Source organism: Schistocerca piceifrons, chromosome 6, assembly GCF_021461385.2.
Source record: "Schistocerca piceifrons isolate TAMUIC-IGC-003096 chromosome 6, iqSchPice1.1, whole genome shotgun sequence".
NCBI classification, from domain to species: Eukaryota; Metazoa; Arthropoda; class Insecta; order Orthoptera; family Acrididae; genus Schistocerca; species Schistocerca piceifrons.
In genome coordinates this window covers 592,686,754-592,706,470 of record NC_060143.1, presented here as the reverse complement: position 1 = coordinate 592,706,470, position 19,717 = coordinate 592,686,754, and the positions used below count along the sequence as shown (strand labels likewise).

General features: G+C 47.5%; 1 protein-coding gene across 1 annotated transcript in view; it reads left to right on the top strand.

Annotated features, from left to right (window-relative positions):
• LOC124803478 (cadherin-related tumor suppressor) overlaps window positions 1–19,717 on the top strand; it is a 491,307-nt gene that overhangs the window by 290,148 nt on the left and 181,442 nt on the right. Inside the window, exons 10-11 of the mRNA XM_047264670.1 lie at window positions 10,253–10,481; window positions 14,823–15,028. Coding sequence (XP_047120626.1) covers window positions 10,253–10,481; window positions 14,823–15,028 — 435 coding nt within the window. The remainder of the gene's footprint in view (window positions 1–10,252; window positions 10,482–14,822; window positions 15,029–19,717) is intronic.

Below are 19,717 nucleotides of genomic sequence, written 5' to 3'. Positions count from 1 at the left end.
AGACCGCGTGAGACGACGCTTCATCCAGTCCCAAACATGCTCAATGGGGGACAGATCCGGAGATCTTGCTGGCCAGGGTAGTTGACTTACACCTTCTAGAGCACGTTGGGTGGCACGGGATACATGCGGACGTGCATTGTCCTGTTGGAACAGCAAGTTCCCTTGCCGGTCTAGGAATGGTAGAACGATGGGTTCGATGACGGTTTGGATGTACCGTGCACTATTCAGTGTCCCCTCGGCGATCACCAGTGGTGTACGGCCAGTGTAGGAGATCGCTCCCCACACCATGATGCCGGGTGTTGGCCCTGTGTGCCTCGGTCGTATGCAGTCCTGATTGTGGCGCTCACCTGCACGGCGCCAAACACGCATACGACCATCATTGACACCAAGGCAGAAGCGACTCTCATCGCTGAAGACGACACGTCTCCATTCGTCCCTCCATTCACGCCTGTCGCGACACCACTGGAGGCGGGCTGCACGATGTTGGGGCGTGAGCGGAAGACGGCCTAACGGTGTGCGGGACCGTAGCCCAGCTTCATGGAGACGGTTGCGAATGGTCCTCGCCGATACCCCAGGAGCAACAGTGTCCCTAATTTGCTGGGAAGTGGCGGTGCGGTCCCCTACGGCACTGCGTAGGGTCCTACGGTCTTGGCGTGCATCCGTGCGTCGCTGCGGTCCGGTCCCAGGTCGACGGGCACGTGCACCTTCCGCCGACCACTGGCGACAACATCGATGTACTGTGGAGACCTCACGCCCCACGTGTTGAGCAATTCGGCGGTACGTCCACCCGGCCTCCCGCATGCCCACTATACGCCCTCGCTCAAAGTCCGTCAACTGCACATACGGTTCACGTCCACGCTGTCGCGGCATGCTATCAGTGTTAAAGACTGTGATGGAGCTCCGTATGCCACAGCAAACTGGCTGACACTGACGGCGGCGGTTCACAAATGCTGCGCAGCTAGCGCCATTCGACGGCCAACACCGCGGTTCCTGGTGTGTCCGCTGTGCCGTGCGTGTGATCATTGCTTGTACAGCCCTCTCGCAGTGTCCGGAGCAAGTATGGTGGGTCTGACACACCGGTGTCAATGTGTTCTTTTTTCCATTTCCAGGAGTGTAGATGTAGACAAACGTACTGACTGCAGGCCCGGAAACCACGGCGCGAGAGCACGTGACGCGTCTGGCATAGCCATTTACTCACAGCCCTGTACGAGCACAAAAGCTGTGGTTTCGTCCAGAGATCCCGGCGCCACAGCAAAGTCGACAACGCGAACCGATACCGCAGGCTTCAGGCAATCCGCAACGACATACTGGCGGCGCTCTGATGACCCAGCCTCCCCTTACAGCACACCAGCGTCCTCTCGCAAAGGGTCCACATAGAGTGGAGCCAGTTCGAGACCTAAGGTGCAGCAGTCAACATCATCGGTTAGGACAGTAATAGTTACAATTTCTGAAGATATGTACTTCGTAAAGTTGAAATTGTACCTTAAGAGAACAATTTGTTAATTAGTCTTCAAGTGCCGCTTTGGTAGTCCATGACAAGTGTAAACTATCCAGTACACATGTGGCAAAGTGAAGTAAATCATTTATAAATTCACCAGGTGTGCTCAAATAGTAGTCACTTTATATTTTTATGGAAAGATATTTATCCCCTTCAAAGTAATCCCCCTCAGATACAATACACTTGTGCCAATGCTTCTTCCATCCCTCGAAGCGCTTCTCATAAGCACTTTTTGGTAGAGCCTTGAGTACTTCCAACGATGATTTGTTTTTCGACAATTCTGGTCATTTATTGCGTATTGCTTCTCGCAGGCGGTGCAAAACGTCAAGGTAATACTTCCTATTGACCGTACGACCTTGAGGCAAAAATTGATTATGCACTACGCAACAATGACAAAAAAAACAGTAAGCAAAACTTTGACATTTGATCTAACTTGGCTTGCTTTTTTCAGTCTTATTTCCACTGGGACCATTTGGTTCCGGTTTCGATTACTATCTGCCAAAAAAAAAAAAAAAAAAAAAAAAAAAAAAAAGTATGCTGTACACTTGAAACTGTGAACATATGTTCGGGACATGTGACCAACATAACAAAAAAAGGTCGATAATCGAATTACGTTGCCCGCGCAATCTGAAAAGTCACCATACTATTGAACAGCCTTCGCTTGTAATAAAGTGAATTAATATTTCATGTGCTCTAGTGTGATGAGACTTCTCTTAGAGCAATGAAAGAACCCAAAGTTGTGGCCAGACGAAAGTAGTTTCGCCTGGTCATAATAAATGCCATGGCCTCCATAGCTACTGCGCTCAAAGCCCTCTGTAAACGCTATGGCTGCTATAGGCACTGCGCTCACAGCCCTGTACAAATGCCACGGCAGCGATAGATACTGTGCTCACAGCCCTGTGGCCCTCTGTAAATGCTGCAGCTGCTGCAGCCACTGTGCTCACAGCCCTCTATAAATGCTGCAGCTGCTGCAGCCACTGTGATCACAGCCCTCTATAAATGCTGCAGCTGCTGCAGCCACTGTGCTCACGGCCCTCTCTAAACGCTGTGGTTATCGTAAGCACTGCCACTACAGCTGGGCTGCATTGACCACGGTAACCGGTCTAGGCAGTGAGCCGAACAGAGTTTATGCGGCAGATACCAGTACGTCAGTGCATGCTGTTTAAACTGTCTCCCAGAACTTACCAATTTTAGCGACTGGCTAGTGATGGCAACCCACGAGCAAGAGTGAGAGACCTGGAGAACACGATCGCCAGGCCAAAAGCTGAACATTCTCTTTATGAGGCAGGTCAGGACAGCATATATAACATGTTGTCTAGCGTTATCTTGTTGAAATATAACGTCACAGAGCCTTCTAATGAAGATGGCAGCCTTTGGCCTTAATACGTCCGAGATGTAGTGCTGGTGTCTAAATCAGCGGATATAAGAACCAGAGTTGATTGTGTTGTGTACCCGACAGAATCGTCACGCCAAGTGATGTGTCCATATGATTGATGGTGGCGAGTGCCGTCCGGCAACGTTCGTTCTCCTCAGAGCTTCGGCGTGTAGATACGTACTTCTGTTTGCTGAACACAGAACCTATACACAGATGGTGTGCGCAGAGCTCTGTCACCGTATGTGCGCCTCTGTCTGCTGCCTTGTCAGTGTAAGCTGAAACACTGGTTATTGTGCTGATTGTCCAGGTGTCGTCACGGTGTTCGTGTGGACACAATCGCCTTTCTGCAAACAAGACCATTTCATTCGAACGATGTGCCTGCGCGGCCGAACGAACAGTAAGTAATTCCACTCGGGCAATATAGTCCGATTAAAGTTACTCGATAGTTGTCGTCTATCAGTTGTCACTACAGTGTTGACACATCGGGGGCCAGGTACTGCTGGGCTATAGGTTACACACAAACACGGCAGGTCACTTTACACATGCTGTTAATCTGTAATGCGGAACGATGTTGGAAGTGGTCGGCGCGAGGTATGTCGGAAATGCGAGATGCTCTGTCGACAGCAGATTTTAAGTGGCGTATGAGTGAACTGCGGTAGACGTCGGGTTTCGTAGCCCTTAATTTAGACATGTCCTAACCTAACTACAACTTCGTGATGTGCAATGTATCCGGAAGAAACAGCGATCAACAGTCTGCAACAGAAAAAAAAGAAAAAGAAAAAAAAGAGAAAAAAAAACACTTTCAACGCTAAAAGCAAAATGCAAGGTTTCGCTATCATTGGTTACCTGAAATTACCCTCATGCTGGCTAAATGAGCTGCAGCATCAACAAACGATGAACAGTTCTGGTTGGTACTTGGTTGCACAAACAGAGTCCAAACGAAAGGAGAATGGTAGAAAGAAAAATAAATGTAAAAAAAGTCATTACTTTGATGAAAATTAGAAATAAAAAAGTTACATTTAAACCAATTAATTGAATAAAAATATAACGAAACTCTCTTGATTAGATTTATGAATAAAAAATTCCTCTACTTTGGACGAGAATTGAACCTACGACCTTATACAAGTGAAGTTCATACGTTAACCATTGCACTACACCAGATCGTGTGCTAGCCCTGTCGCAACGATAAAATGCAGCCTTCAGAAATTCGGTTCCATACAATTTTGTGCGAAGCTTATCTAATATAAGCCGATCTCTATGACTATGATAACTGTGTATATGACGCTGGATCGTGTCGTAAGCAGAAGTATCTAGTAGTGTTTGCTTAGTGATGTGTCTGAAATGTGTGTACTGCATTAGCATCGTTTTCTCTCTCTCTCTCTCTCTCTCTCTCTCTCTCTCTCTGTGTGTGTGTGTGTGTGTGTGTGTGTGTGTGTGTGGAGTGACTTTTGCTTTTGGTGAGGTTGTCATGTGTACTGAAATACGAAGTAAAATGCCAGACCCGTGATTCGGGATCCAAACACATCAAGAAAGAATGCCAGACAAGTAATTCGAAGTGAAATGACCTATTGTTGTGCTAGTTTGATAACGGCGAACAGTTCGGGTGTGACGTTGAGCGTTGTGGTTGGAGGAAACCAGCTCCAGCGCGTGCAGTGTCAACAATCAAGTAATTTTCATTAGATGATGATGATGATGATGATGACGATTGGTTTGTGGGGCGCTCACTTGCGTGGTTACAAGCGCCCGTACAAATTCCCAGTCTTTACACAGTCCAATCTCGCTACTTTCACGAATGATGACGAAGTGATGATGACAACACAAACACCCAGTAAGAGGGCCGAGAAAATCCCCAACCCTGCTGGTATTGAACCCGGCCCCCGTGATCCAGAGGCATCACGATAGCCACTAGACCACGAGCTGCGGATGTTTTTATCGGACTGTAGTTGCGTGGAGCCCTCGAGATCCTGCGTGTCATTGAGTGAGTATGGTTTTCCTGGACTGAATAATTCCATATTCGCATAACGGTCGTGGGACCTCGACCAAAGTGACAGCAATATTGCGCATCGGTATCGCACACTGCCGCCGACACCTGCTGGGAGACGTTTCTCCTTCTTACGAGAAGCACAACGCCATTTTCTCATAACAGCTAACATTCGGTACGAAAGAGAAGGCCACTGCTAGTCTGTGCTTACACAGAGACTACAGACGACGCTACTGGTGTCTGCTTTGTGCGGTTGCGTCGGAATGCTTATCATCTGGGCTTCTGAGCCAGTTGCACGTTTCTCGGGTTGCGCCTCCGTGGCGTTGCAGCTTTAATGGGCGGCGGTGTCTCTCCGGCTATTTCAACCGGGCCAGAACACAATTATAGGGAGACGAGGGCGAGTTTGGTTTCGTTCACTGCCAATCGGTCATCGACGTCAATGACCCAAGTTAACGCGAGCTCGATAGCTCTATCACTTTCCGAATCATCCAGAATTGCACGGTAACAGTAGCAAACTTTCAGTCTCGGATGCTTTTAACTCGCACCTCAAAAAAGACTTGCAAACTAGATTTCACGATCTACGTGTCCTCCAAATAATTACACGGGTGGTACTCGAACCCCTTTCGGTAGACAGCAGTTGCAAAACCGGTAGGTTGGCTCGAAACGCGAGTGCGAAGCCCGAGCGCTTATTCGGGAATACGGTTGAAACTGGAGCCGTGGCAGCAAGGTGAGCCGTCCGTCGCAGCCGTCCCGCCCGGCACACTCGGCGGAGGCGGGCTGCGGCAGCTCCTGCCAGGGGCGTAGAGGCGGCGCGGCGCAGAGTCATGTGGGGCGGCTGGCCAGAGACCGTCAGGCCGCAACGTTTGTGTACGTTTCATCGTCAGAATTATTAAGTCTGTCCTTCGTCACAACGTATCTGTTATTTTTATCCGTACTTTCCCTACTTAGATAATCGTTCAGGCAATTACGATACATCTTTGGCCATTTTCATATTTTGAGAAGAGTGGGTAGGTGCGTCGGCAGACACCCCACTGTCACTGCAGAACTGGAAGCAGATACAGATCGGATTGTGAAAGCCTAAAAAGGGAAAAATTAGACACGGACTTCCGGTGATAAGTTAAGGAGCGTCGTGTCACACTCGAGGCAACTGGCCGAGGATTATTCATACACGTACAAGACAAGGATTGTTTTGCTCCCACCTACCGGTTTCAACTACTTTTCAGGGTTTCCCCACTACCGGTTGGAGGTTTATAAAGAAATTTTTCGTGCTGCCTTTTACATAATAAACGTGCTCATATCTATTGATTTGTGCCCAGTACTCTTATTTACGACGGTTTGTCTTTGTCTCGTTATGGGCGATCCTCAGTCCCACACTTCCGACGTTTTTGCCAGTTTCTGAAGTTTGAGGTCTACCTGAGTGAGGTTCACCGTCGATGTGCAAGCGAAAAACTTGTGCTCTCGATGAGGAATGGTCCCCATAAGCCTGTTTCAACTTATCCGAGGTCACTCTCGATGACTCCCCAAGCTTAGCACAAAACTTGATGGGGTAACGTTCGACTAAATTCAGCTCTTCAATTTTCGTAGCACACGACAGAAACACAGCTTCACTGGTGGCGCTCTTAAAAATCACAGCACGATGTACAGGGCTGAAACTAGGACTGATCGTCTGAAAAGGTTGAACAAGCCGGTCTACACAAGTAGAACAACGCAGCACTGCGAGATCGCTTGAAATGTTGTCAGCCTCATTAGTACCTCACACACCCCTTGCATGTTTACATATATTTATATACATTAAAAATATTTATCCTATGTGTTCCCAAGTGTTTATCAGCTTACTGTATAAAAATATGAAGTTAATCGGTCGAGAATCTTTCGATATTTTTGGTAACAACGGTTCATAACAGTTTGTTTTCATACACGGAGGTGACAAAAGTCATGCGCGACAAGTACATACACAGACGTCGACACAGTTGCACATACACGTGATTCTTGTGAAGAGATTCCTGACGTGCTCACAGTCGCAAGGCGGGAGTTGACACGAGTTTGAATGTAGAATGATAGATGGAGCTAGATGCGTGGGACACTCCATTTCGGAACTGGTTAGGAATTCAGTAACCCGAGATGCACAGCGGCAAGAGTGTGCCATTAATACCAAATCCCACGCACGATCTCCCACCACAGATAACGCAGTGGCCGATGGCTTAACTGGACGACTGTGAGCAGCGGCGTTTGCCTAGAGTTGTCGGCGCTAACAGACGAGCAACACTGCGTGGAATAAGCGCAGAATTATCCGTTTGGACAGTGTGGCGAAATTTGTCGCTAAGGGGCTATGGCAGCAGACGACGGACGCGACTGCCTTTGCACGTCCCCTGCAGCACCCCTCCTGGCCGCGTGACTGTATGCACTATATGATCAAAAGTATCCGGACTCCCCAAAAAACATACGCTTTTCATATTACGTGCATTGTGCTGCCATCTACTGCCAGGTACTCCATATCAGCGGCCTCAGTAGTCATTATCATCTTCAGAGGCCAGAATGGGGCTCTCCGCGGAACTCTTGAACTTCGAACGTCGTCAGCCGATTCGGACTGTGTCGTATGTCTGTACGCGAGATTTCCATAATCCTAAACTTCCTTAGGTCCACTGTTTCCGATGTGATCGTGAAGTGGAAACGTGAAGGGACACGTACAGCACAACACCGTACAGGCCGATCTCGTATGTTGACTGACAGAGACCGTCGACAGTTGAAGAGGGTTGCAATGTCTAATAGGCAGACATATATCCAGACCATCAGACAGGAATTCCAAACTGCAAGTACCATGACAGTTAGGGGAGAGGTGTCAAAACGTGGATTTCATGGTCGAGCAGCTGCTCATAAGCCACACATCACGCCGGTGAATCCCAAACTACGCCTCGCTTTGTGTAAGGAGCGTAAAAACTCGACGATTGAACAGTGAAAAAACGTTGTATGGACTGACGAATCACGGTACACAAACTGCCGATCCGATGGCAGGGTGTGGGTATCGCTAATGCCCAGTGAGCGTCATCCGCCAGCGTGTGTAGTGCCAAAAGTAAAATTCGGAGGCGGTGGTGTTATGGTGTGGTCGTGTTTTCCGTGTTGTTTTGCGTGGTAGTATCACAGCGCAGGCATTGACGTTTTAAGCACCTTCTTGCTTCGCACTGTTGAAGAGCAAATTGGGGATGGGGATTGCATCTTTCAAGATAATCCAGGACCTGTTCATAATGCACGGCCTATGGCGGAGTGGTTACACGACAATAACATGTAATGGACTGGCCTGCCCAGAGTCCTGAGCTGAATCCTATAAAACTGCTTTGGGATGTTTTGGAACGCCGACTTCGTACGACGCCTCACCGATCGATATCGATACCTCTCCTCAGTGAAGAACGGGCTGCCATTCCCCAAGACAGCTTCCAGCACCTGATTGAACGTATGCCTGCGAAAATGGAAGCTGTCATCAAGTCTAAGGGTGGGCCAACACCGTACTGAAATGCAGCATTGCCGATGGAGGCGCCACGAAGCTGTAAGTCATTTTCACCCAGGTGTCCGGATACTTCTGATCGTACAGTGTATGTTGGACCCTAAGCGACTGGAAATTCGTGAGCTGCTCAGACGAATCTCGAATTTAGTTCGTGTGGTTTTAATGAAAAAAAAATTTATTATGTAAAATGAATGGATGAAAATGGGGAAGAAATGGCTTTAAATATTTTTGTTATTTACTCTTTCAGTACGAACTTTGTTGTAGAACCCTTTTTTTTTACGTGTAGTAATAAAAATTCATTTAGACAGAATTAAGCACATTTAAAATTACGTGAACTTTAGCAACCCTCTCATGCTGATAAATTCAAACTAACTGATTAATAACATTTATGGCTTTGAAAATTATTTAAATTAAATTTTTTACGTATTTCGGCCTTGGCACACATTCTCTAGATGCAGTGGGTTTTTAAATATTTACTGAATTCTTTCCCGGCGTTAGCTATGGAACACAAGACTGTCTCTGTTAGCATAAAATGGTTAAATATTGCCAAGCTTACCTGAACGTTTAATTATCATTGACAAAACACACTTCACTATACGTTTAAGTTATTTGCTTTAGAAATTGAAAGAACGAACAGATTAACAACTTCAACGTTAATTATCCGCCTATGAATGCACAAATGTAAAACCAGTAATAAATTCAGTCAGCCTCAGGATCGCTATAAAAGAAAAATATTTCGTAATTGACTGCTAATTTTACCTGCTCCCGATTTACGGGTTTCGTTAATTTTAGAGCGGAACAATTTTTTAAATGTGCCGCCGCTGCAAATCGTTCGGTCGCAGCACAGCCCAGCAACACCAACGATAATCGCTAAAAGTGCTGAAAATTCTCTAAAGATATATTATAGATGATATGGGCAAGCTAATTTACATTAGTAATACACAATTTTGATAAATCATAATGTATTTAGACCATAACAATAATTAAAATTACACGCCTTTATAATTTCTCCTCTATTGGCGGCTAAAGATAGATACAGACAAAAGAAGTCTACTTATTCATACAATGCTACGTCACAGGTTCCTCTCTCTCTCAGCTCTCCAGGAAGACGACAAAGAATGCACATTATGTAGTGCTATTTATACTATTGCTGATTGTGAATATCTCTTTGTAATCTTACAACATTATTTTCCTCTGTGGCTATATTTTACATTTTTTTATCGCAGATGTCAACATATTTCGTAATTACATTATGAGTATAAAAATATTAAAATCATAAATATATCGCGAATATTATTACAGAAAATAGTACAATAATAACCAACGTCCTTTATACAAAATTAAATAATATTTTTTGTTAAACAATTACAGTACATACGAATTGCTTCATAGCGGCGTACATAGTACAATTAAACGTCATTTCAGTTTATTAACAGTGTGTGTGTGCTGCCAGGGAAAGTTACATTGTGCACGTGTCACCACACTAGGTGACGGAGTGAAGTTCTGGACGAGGCACGGTGCGAGCTGGTGGTGACTCCTTCATTCCGGACGACTCGAGGGAACGATTTGGCCAACTAGATTGGCCAACACGAATCTCGTATTACATTATGGGACATGTCGCGAGGTTTTGGAGTTACTGACGGTTATGGAGGCAGCACGGCTCAATACTTTTGCAGGGTACTGCACTGTGGCAGGCAAAAGGTGCTCTGACACCATATTGGGAGGTATTGTGCCACTTTTGCCAGGTCACTGTATAGTACGGTGGTAAAGGTAGCTTCGCCAATGGCCTCAGGTGTAATATGTACTCGAGACGGCCCTCCCCCATTATTGTACTAGCGCCCTTAGCTGAGCCACTCTGGCCGTGCAGTGAGTGAGGCGGCTGCTTCCGCTGTTTGACAGGCACGCCTCCGCTGACTGGGACGGGGACGGTGCGCGTCGAGGTGCAGGACGTGAACGACCACGCGCCGGAGTTCGCACGCCACGCGTACGAGGCGAGCGTCGGCGAGAACCTGCCGGCGGGCACGGCCGTGCTGCGCGCCCAAGCCACCGACCGCGACCAGGGAGACAACGCACGCCTGCGCTACTCGCTGCTCGGCGAGCGCGCCCACCGATTCTCCGTCGACCCAGAGTACGTGGCTGGCTGGCTGGCTGCGGCGCCGCTGCCCTGCCCTGCCCTACCCTCTGCCCTCCGCCCTCCTCCCTCCTCCCTCTGCCTCCACATCCAACACGACGCCCCCGTCGTCGCTGATGCTCTGCCCCGAGGCAGGTTTCCCACGTGCCGACTCTCCGTGCTCTCTCGCCTTCTACCGTCCACGTACTTTCCGCTTCCCTTTATGTCGTCCGTCATCTCGCATATCCTCCTTTCTCCCCCTTTCTCTCAGTCGACCTCCCACAAACTATACTCCGTTCATCCTAGGAATAGACCCGATGTAAACAAACACGGACGCAATGATTGGTCAGAAGCCGTAGCTCTCGTACCTGGTGTTGTCACGCTATTGGAAGTAGGTCCTACTTATGTATTAGATATATTATTACTAAGTTACGTTAAATGAAACTTTAAGATATTCAAATTTATTAACAGTCATCAACGTATATCTTAATCACGCTTTAGCTATGTAGTTTTATTTCAAAAATCGTGTACAGTTCTGCTCTGATTGTTACGCTGCTAATAAGAAGTATGAAAATGGCTGATCTGATCACTGTTCCGGAGTGAAACACGCATGCGGAACACGGTTACAAAGAGCCGAGAAATAGATTGCCCTTAACGTCTTTCATAAACTCGCAGAGATAACCGGCTTTGAAGTTTTTCGAGGCACTGTATTACACACACAGTTGTAATAGACACTCACGACGAATGTGTAGCGATAACGGTAGCGTAGTATATTACTATTATATTGCCGTTCACGGTTCAGTTGTTCAACTTTTGTCTGACTCTTTCTTTTCTCGTTCAATTTGAAATACCTACATTTCGTAATTACTAAATTCATCATCATTTTGCACGTGAAATTCCTGTTTTCATTTCAAATACAAATTATTAACTATCGATATTTTATGGAAGAGTCTTACTAAAGGTTGCTTAAATTAAGAAAACTTAACATTTATTTTTTGAAGGCAAAAATGAAGAACCAAATACTCTTTTACTTCGACTATGTCCATTGCTTCGTAGCGCAGATGTGGATAGTCTCGCAGAAGCGTGGAAAACAACCATTTTCACAGCATTGTGCACACCAAAGAAATGCTGCATTTTTACATTTGCCACTGTGCCATTACAGTATGAACCCAACAGATCTGATCTCGAGGCAATTTAAGGGATACTGCCGGATAAATAACAAGGGTGTTAAGCTGCCAGACGTTACTGCATCTAACGCACGCAGCTTTTTCACAAGTCGCTGCCGAACACTGGTGGCGTATAGAACAGAACGTCATAAGAGGAGACAAGGACATGCCGCGTCTGTGTGTCTCCGTGGATTCTGTTGTTGATCGACTCGTTTGTTATCAACGCAGCAGACGGCAGTTCCGGAAGTGAAACGTATTTCTCAGATTCGGATAACAAAGGAGCTAAGAGATTACCTGACGATTGACTGTAATTAATACCTCCATTGGCTTCAGTATTCAACCGTACGCTGAGATCCCTGCACTTCGCTTTTGCATCACACACAGCTCGCTCGGAAAAAAAGCCCTGTGTTTAAGATAGGAATTTTCATCACTCTTGTTTGTAATGAGAACACTATGTCAGGCGAGAACGAGAGCATTTTGTGCTTTCCGTTAGTCACCTAAGAAGCACGTGGCAATGCTGGAGTTTTGCCAAATATTATTTCATTCTTTTTAAAAATTAAATGACTTTCGAAGCTGCGTTGTTTCTCTGTTCATCGCTTTTTATGTCTGAACTGCAACCGCTCACTCCGTCGCAGGGTAGTTGGACCGTTGGCTGGCCAGTGCCGCCTAACGTTAATTCGCCGATAAAGCTGTTATCGCTCAGTCCACGTGCGTGTAACACAGCGTTAAACGTACACCTACCATCGTACTCGACTGTACTGGTCACAGCTTGGCCTCCGCCGCACGTGAAACGAAATCCAAAGAGATTCAAGCAAACGCGGAAGGATACAAGGCGTAATGCTGACGCCAGGTTTATTCTTACGATGAACAGTCCTTCCAAAGCGTCTGTTAGCGAGCTCTCCCACCTACAGAAATGTCCCATCTTCCGTCCTCTTGTAGCCTGCACCAGCCTTCTCCTCTCACCGACCCTTTCCTTCCAACTTTATCACCTCTATTCTCCTCCATATACACAAAACAAGCGCTTTTAGTCAATTTTCATCCTCTCACCTCAGTGTCCGTGTCTCTACCCCATAGAGTGCCACAATCCAGAAAAAAAACAAAAAACACTTGGCAAGGCTTTTCCTCGGACCTATATCTAGTTAACCACACAATAATCATCTGCTGTTTCTATTCAATGACTCCTTCGCTACAACAGCGTCAACTTTATAATCTCCTCGTGCCATCTGGCGTCATCAATGATCATACCTGATGGGTATTAAAATGTTGTTACTTGACTGAAAATAACTTAGTATTTCCGAGTCGTCTTGCTCTTCCGGTCAGCGCGCTCTTTGTTTTCGCTGTATTGATTCTCACTCCACATTTCACACGAGCTTCATTCAGTTGTTTTAGCATTTTATTTGCAGTTCGTTATTTTCAGACACTAATAACATGTCATCAGCAAATTCTTCCTCGTTCATACTCGTCTTTCTCCATCTGAGCCTCTTCCGAGCACAACTCGAAGAGCTACAGGTGAGGCAGCAACCTTTTCCAAAGCCCCTTCCAATGCTGCTTTCTTCCGCTATTTCATTTCCAATTCTTATTCTTACTTTCTGTAGTAAATACAGATCACTTCTGCTGGCAAGTTATCGATTCCACTTGCCTTGCGATTCTTCATGTCCTTCAGCGCTTTTTCGCCTTCTGCTACACAATATACATGTCATTAGATTTAGTATAATTTAAAAGTTATTGTAGCGAGGAGGAAAAAAAAGACAGTTTACATTCGATGTTGAGAACTGCAACACTCACCATACAGCGGAGACGCTGAGCCGCGATAGGCACAATAAAAAGATTCACACAATCATAGCTTTCGGCCATTAAGGCCTTTGTCAGCAGTAGGCACACACACACACACACACACACACACGCACACACAGGCTAATAATTCAACTATGCGCGCTATGAGTAATAGTCATTAGAGAAGGCCTCGAGGGGGAAGAGAAAGAGGAACGTTATACAACACAGTTGACAATGACGGGGTGGGGCGGCGAGTGAGAGTGTGGGGGGCGAGGCCCACGAGGAAGACCGGCGACGGCGCGTACGTCTCGAACGTAGGCCTGCACTCGCTCGCTCGCTCGCCCAGCTCAGCATAAAAAGTACGTCTCTGAACCTGTTAACTCGCAGCTGGCCGTGTAAGTAGCAACGAGAATTGCTTCTTCTGCTGGAATCTGCCATTATGAAGTCTTACTGATTAACACGACTACAACAAAATTGAAGGTCAAAAAGTGGTTCAAATGGCTCTGAGCACTACGGGACTCAACTGCTGAGGTCATTAGTCCCCTAGAACTTAGAACTAGTTAAACCTAACTAACCTAAGGACATCACACACATCCATGCCCGAGGCAGGATTCGAACCTGCGACCGTAGCAGCAGCGTGGTTCCGGACTGAAGCGCCTAGAACCGCTCGGTCACTTCGGCCAGATACATTTCTCGTCATTTCATTACAACGAATCACAGAATTAACGGCAGTTTTCGATAGCTCCTCGGATTGCGGTGCTCAGAAATGGCGTATATACATACGAACTTCAACTGAAAGCCAATACGGCGCCTCACGGCTCTGCACCGAAGAGATATGCCGTGCATGTGACGCAGTGGCGCTCTGCCATCGCATTGGTCAAAGTTCAGCCGCACGTTCAAAACATCTGACATGCTAGATATTGCTCTGTACGTTCAGAAAGACTCCCCAACGTGGTATTCCAGCCGACCGCTCTGGCCGAGCCGTTCTAGACGCTTCAGTCCGGAACCGCGCTGCTGCTACGGTCGCAGATTCGAATCCTGCTTCGGGAACGGATGTGTGTGTGTGTGTGTGTGTGTGTGTGTGATGTCCTTAGGTTAGTTAGGTTTAAGTAGTTCTAAGTTCTAGGAGACTGATGACCGCAGCTGTTAAGTGCCGTAGTGCTCAGAGCCATTTGAACCACTTTTGCTATTCCACGCTCTGACGTCAGAAACTCGGCGCGCTCAACGTTGGACGTTCGCATGCACGGTCTGTGTGCCAACGGCTTAAGCGGGCCGAAAGCTTTATTTGGAATAGTCTTTTTGTTGTGCCTATCTCCGACTAGTCAACTCCCGCGGATATTTTCGCACGTCCTGTTTGCAATAGTAAATGTACCGAGGTGCGACTGGTGGTGCAGTGTTTTGGTGACGCTGTTTGCCGCAGCACGGGCGAGCTGACGACGGCGGAGCCGCTGGACCGCGAGGAGGCGGCGTCGTACCAGCTGACGCTGGTGGCGCAGGACGGCAGCGCCACCGAGCCGCGCGCCGCCGCCGTCAACGTCAGCGTCGTCGTCGCCGACGCCAACGACAACGCGCCGCGCTTCTCGGCGCCGCGCTACACCGTCTACGTGCCCGACTCCACAGGGGCAGGTGCGGGCTGGCGCCAGCTGCTGCCGCTGCTGCTGCTGTCCGGCTCCCGGCAAACTGGTGTCTGCGTCCGCGTCGACTTGAAAACGCTATGGAAACCTGTGCGACGTGTGTGGCAGGGAGTACGCCCCCCTGTACCAGTCAATTACGGTTTCTTGCCGGTCCTCTCACGTGTGGAGGGCGGGGAGGCCGATCGTTTGAGTGTGTCTGCGTCTACTGTAACCGATCTGACCTCGTCCTCGCGATCCCTACGGGAGCGAGCGATACCCTAGGGGCCGGTCGTGTATTCCTAGAACCGTCGGCCTTTCTCGGGATACTTTACCAGCTGTACAAGTAGGAAACCGGAATTCGGTTGCAATAACTACACGTCTGTTGAAACTGATAAATAATATTTTATTCAAAATAACCTCCATTGCTACTTATGCATTTCCGGCCATCAATGCCACGCCAAATAAAAATTGTTCTTCTTCTGAATCGGAGCAGTCAGCGACCGATTTTCGTACATTTTCCTACGAATTGAAGCGTTGATCAGCGAGAGCGTGTCCCAGTTACGCAAATAGATGATAATCGGATGGAACCGAGTCTGGAGAATAAACAGCATGCCCTGCTATTTCCCAACTGAACGCTTCGATCGTTTCCCTGACCCATTTTTCTGTGTGTGATGTGGCGTCATCGTGGAGCAATACGACTTTGTGTTGCCTTTTTCCATATTCCGGTCGTTTTTCACATAATGCTCGATTTAAAATGATCATTTGCTGTTGGCAGCGACCAGTGTTAACGGTTTCATCAGATTTTAGCTGCTCGTAATGCATGACACCCTTCTGATCACATTAAACACAGAGCACGTCTTCTTTCCAAAGCGATTCGGTCTTGCAGTGCATATCGGTGGTTTGCTTGGATTCACCCACGATTTACAACGCTTAGGATTCGTAAAATACATCCATTTCTCATCAACTGTCACTATTCGATGGAGAAACGACTTTCTTTCATTCATTTCGTGCAGAATCCACTTTTCTACTTTCTGCGCCTTTCCCGTAGCTTTCAACCGAAGAGAAACGGCTTTCTGCGTCACATTCAGTTGCTCCACGAGCTCCTGTTGAGTTTCAATATCAGCTTCATCCACTAAGATCTGAAAAATCGATATCTTCGAATTTTATCGATGGTTTCCGGTGCTCGTCGTTTCTCGCGTCAAAATTACCAGTTTTGAATTTTTTGAACCACTCGGAACGCTGTGTTTTCCCGAGAGCACGTTCATCAAAAGCTTTGCAAAGCATTCGATGTGAGTCTGCGCCACTTTTCTTCAAATGATAACAGAAAACTAGTGCTGTCTGCAAATCGTAGTTCGTAGGCACCAACATCGACACGTTTACGGTTCCACCGATGTGCGGAACTTGGGTTACTGCGCGTTGACATTCGTCGTCAGCCGTTACAGGAGACAGATGACGCTGCAATTGCGGTCTCACGGGCTCTACACTGACGGCTATCACCATCTATAGGGAAATTCCGGTTTCATACTTGTACACCTGGTACGCCTGTCTCCGAGAGTCTGTCAGCCCTGTCTCTTCAGCATGTCTGTAACACTCTCCCAAGGGTCAGGCAACCCTGTGAGCGTTCTCGCTTCCCTCCTCTCTACACGTTCAGCGTACCGCGTCACTCCTGTGTGGTATGGGCCTCCCACAACTGAGCAGTATTCGAGAACGGGTCACACAAGTAGTCTGTAAGCCGGCTCCTTTGTACACTGCTGTGTTTCTCCAGTATCCTACGAGTGAGTCCAGCTCTGCCACCTGCTTCACCTGCCAATGAGCTCGTACCATCTGCCGCTTCATGTCCCTACAAATTGCTAATGTCAACTATTTGTACGAGTCGACTGGTTTCAGTTGTTACGTTCATTTTGTAGTCATAAGGTACTACGCGTTCTGTGCAACGCTTAATCTTACATATCTGAACGTTTAAAACAATTTGCCACTCTTTGTGTTGAATCCTGCCTTGACGTCAAATATGTGGGATCTAGGAAGCCTGCCTTCTCGGATCGCTAGACAAAATTCAAGCAAATCGTTTTAATGAGTTTCATTACGAAATTAACAATTACAATATTTAACTTTGTCGCGTTGTCGTCCTGGAGAGGGGCCGGTCAGCGTGCAACTGGCTGACGTCATGTTCACAGCCGTCTCTGTTCTATCGTTCCCGACTGGCGCGTCGGCGCTGGACTTGACGCCGTAGCACTTTGCACCTCCTTGAAATCCTTTCAAGGTCTGACTGATGTTTGTTCAGCTTTTTCGTCAAATAGTATTTCTACAGAAATCTTCTGAGCTTAAACACTTCCGCTGGCCTCCAAACTCCCCAGACATGAACATTTTGAACATATATGGGATGCCTTGCAACGTGCTGTTCAGAAGAGATTTCCACTCCCTCGTACTCTTACGCTATTATGGGCAGCCCTGCAGGATTCATTGTGTCAATTCCCTCCGGCGCTACTTCAGACAACAGTCGAGACCATGCCACGTCGTGTTGCGGCACTTCTGTCTGCTCGTGGGGGCCCCACACCATATTGGGCAGGTGTACCACTTTCTTTAGCTCTTCAGTGTATTTTATATCCTGATCATCCGCAGTTGCTGAGGGGTACGATGTTGAGGGATCTGGCCGTGATGAGGGCAATTCTGTGATTCTTCGTGACTCTAAAAATATGAACTTAATATATAGCACATCATCATTTTCGCGTTTAAATGCCTTTGTAAAGCAGATGCGGCGCTCGAATGCCTAGCTGTCACAGTGCTGTCAGACAAAAAAAAAAAAAAAAACCTTGCCTACAATTTCTCGTTACTTAATTTTGGTGCTACAATTTCTCGTTACTTAATTTTGGCGCCGCTATTTCCATAGCAGCTCGTCTGTGTGATAACCTTGACGAACATGTCGACTGTAATAAGAGCAGGGATTTATTGCAATCCATATTTCTGTCGATACACTAGATTACTTGCGTTTAATTATGTTTTGCGCGGCATGTTTTTGTTGCCATGTCATCTTTTGAGATTGGTACGATACTGCAGTCAGCGTCTGTGTTATTCTGATACTGTGCAAGGCACTGCGGCGACCACATCCGTTACGAAACGCACCAAATGAATTCGCAATTGCGAATAAGGACTGCCATCAGCCGTAGAATGGAATGACGACAGTGAAAATCTGCGCCGGGCCGGGACTCAATCTCGATTTGCCGCTTATCGCGAGTGGTCGTATTACCATATGGTTGTCCGTGCGCGGCTCACTGCCCGACCCAAACTTCCACACGTCGTCAACCATGCATCTACGACCTGAACTCGTACATCCATCATGTATATTCCCGTACAACATGCGACTTTCAAGTACGTCCGACCTGTACGGGAATACACATAACGGATGTACGAGTACAGGTCGTAGATGCATGGTTGACGACGTGTGGAAGTTTGGGTTGGGCAGTGAGTCGTGCGCGGATAGCCAAATGGTGAGGCGACTGCTGGCGATAAGTAGTAAATCCGGATTCGAGTACGGTCCGGCACAAACTTTCACTGTCGTCATTCCATTCTACAGCTGATGGCAGTCCTTATTCGCAGTTGCGAATTCATTTGACGTGTTTTCAGACTGGTGTGATGGACGCCATAACATGTTTTAGTGATGGAGTAACAAGTAGATTAAAAACTGTGAGCAGACTAGGCACGAGCGTGCCGAGCATACCAAACTTCAGGTATTAATCACCTTTCACCGTGGACAACGCAGTTGCCGACGGCTTTCACCTGACGACCGACAGCAGCGCCGTTTGCCTAGAGTTTGTCAGCGCCAACATACAAGCAAGACTGGGTGAAATAACCGCAGAAATCAACGTGGGACGCACGACGAACGTATCCGTTGCGGCAATGCGGCGAAATTTGGCGGCAGCATGCGACTGCCACTCGTGCCTCTGCTAAAAGCACGACATCGCCTGCGGCGTCCAGGGCCCGTGGCCCTGTCTGTTGGACCCTAGACGACCGGAAACCCGTGGCCTGGGCACATGAAGTTCAAATGGCTCTGAGCAGCACTATGGGACTTAACATCTGTGGTCATCAGTCCCCTAGAACTTAGAACTACTTAAACCTAACTAACCTAAGGACAGCACACACATCCATGCCCGAAGCAGGATTCGAACCTGCGACCGTAGCGGTCGCGCGGTTCCAGACTGAAACGCCTAGAACCGCGAGACCTCCGCGGCCGGCTGGGCAGATGAGTCCCGATTTCAGCTGGTGAGAGCTGGCGGTAGGGTTCGAGTGTGGCGCACGCCCTACGAAACCAAGTAGTCAACAAGTCATTGTGCAAGCTGATGGTGGCTCCATAACGGTGTGGGCTGTGTTTACATGGAATAGACTGGTCCTCTGCTCCAAATGAAACGATCATTGACTGGAAATGATTATGTTCGGCTACTGGGAGGGGATTTGCAGCCAAACAACTATGGTATATCTGTGGATGACTAAACGTCATGTCTCCGGGGCGCAATTGTTCGTAATTGATTTGAAGAATATTGTGGATTATTCGACCGAATGATTTGGCCATACAGATCGCCCGACATGAATCCCATCGAACATATAATATCGGAAGTCAGTTCGTCCACAGAATCCTGCATCAGCAATACTTTAGCAGCTCTGGACGGCTGTACGGACAGCACGGCTCAACATTTCTGCAGGGGACTTC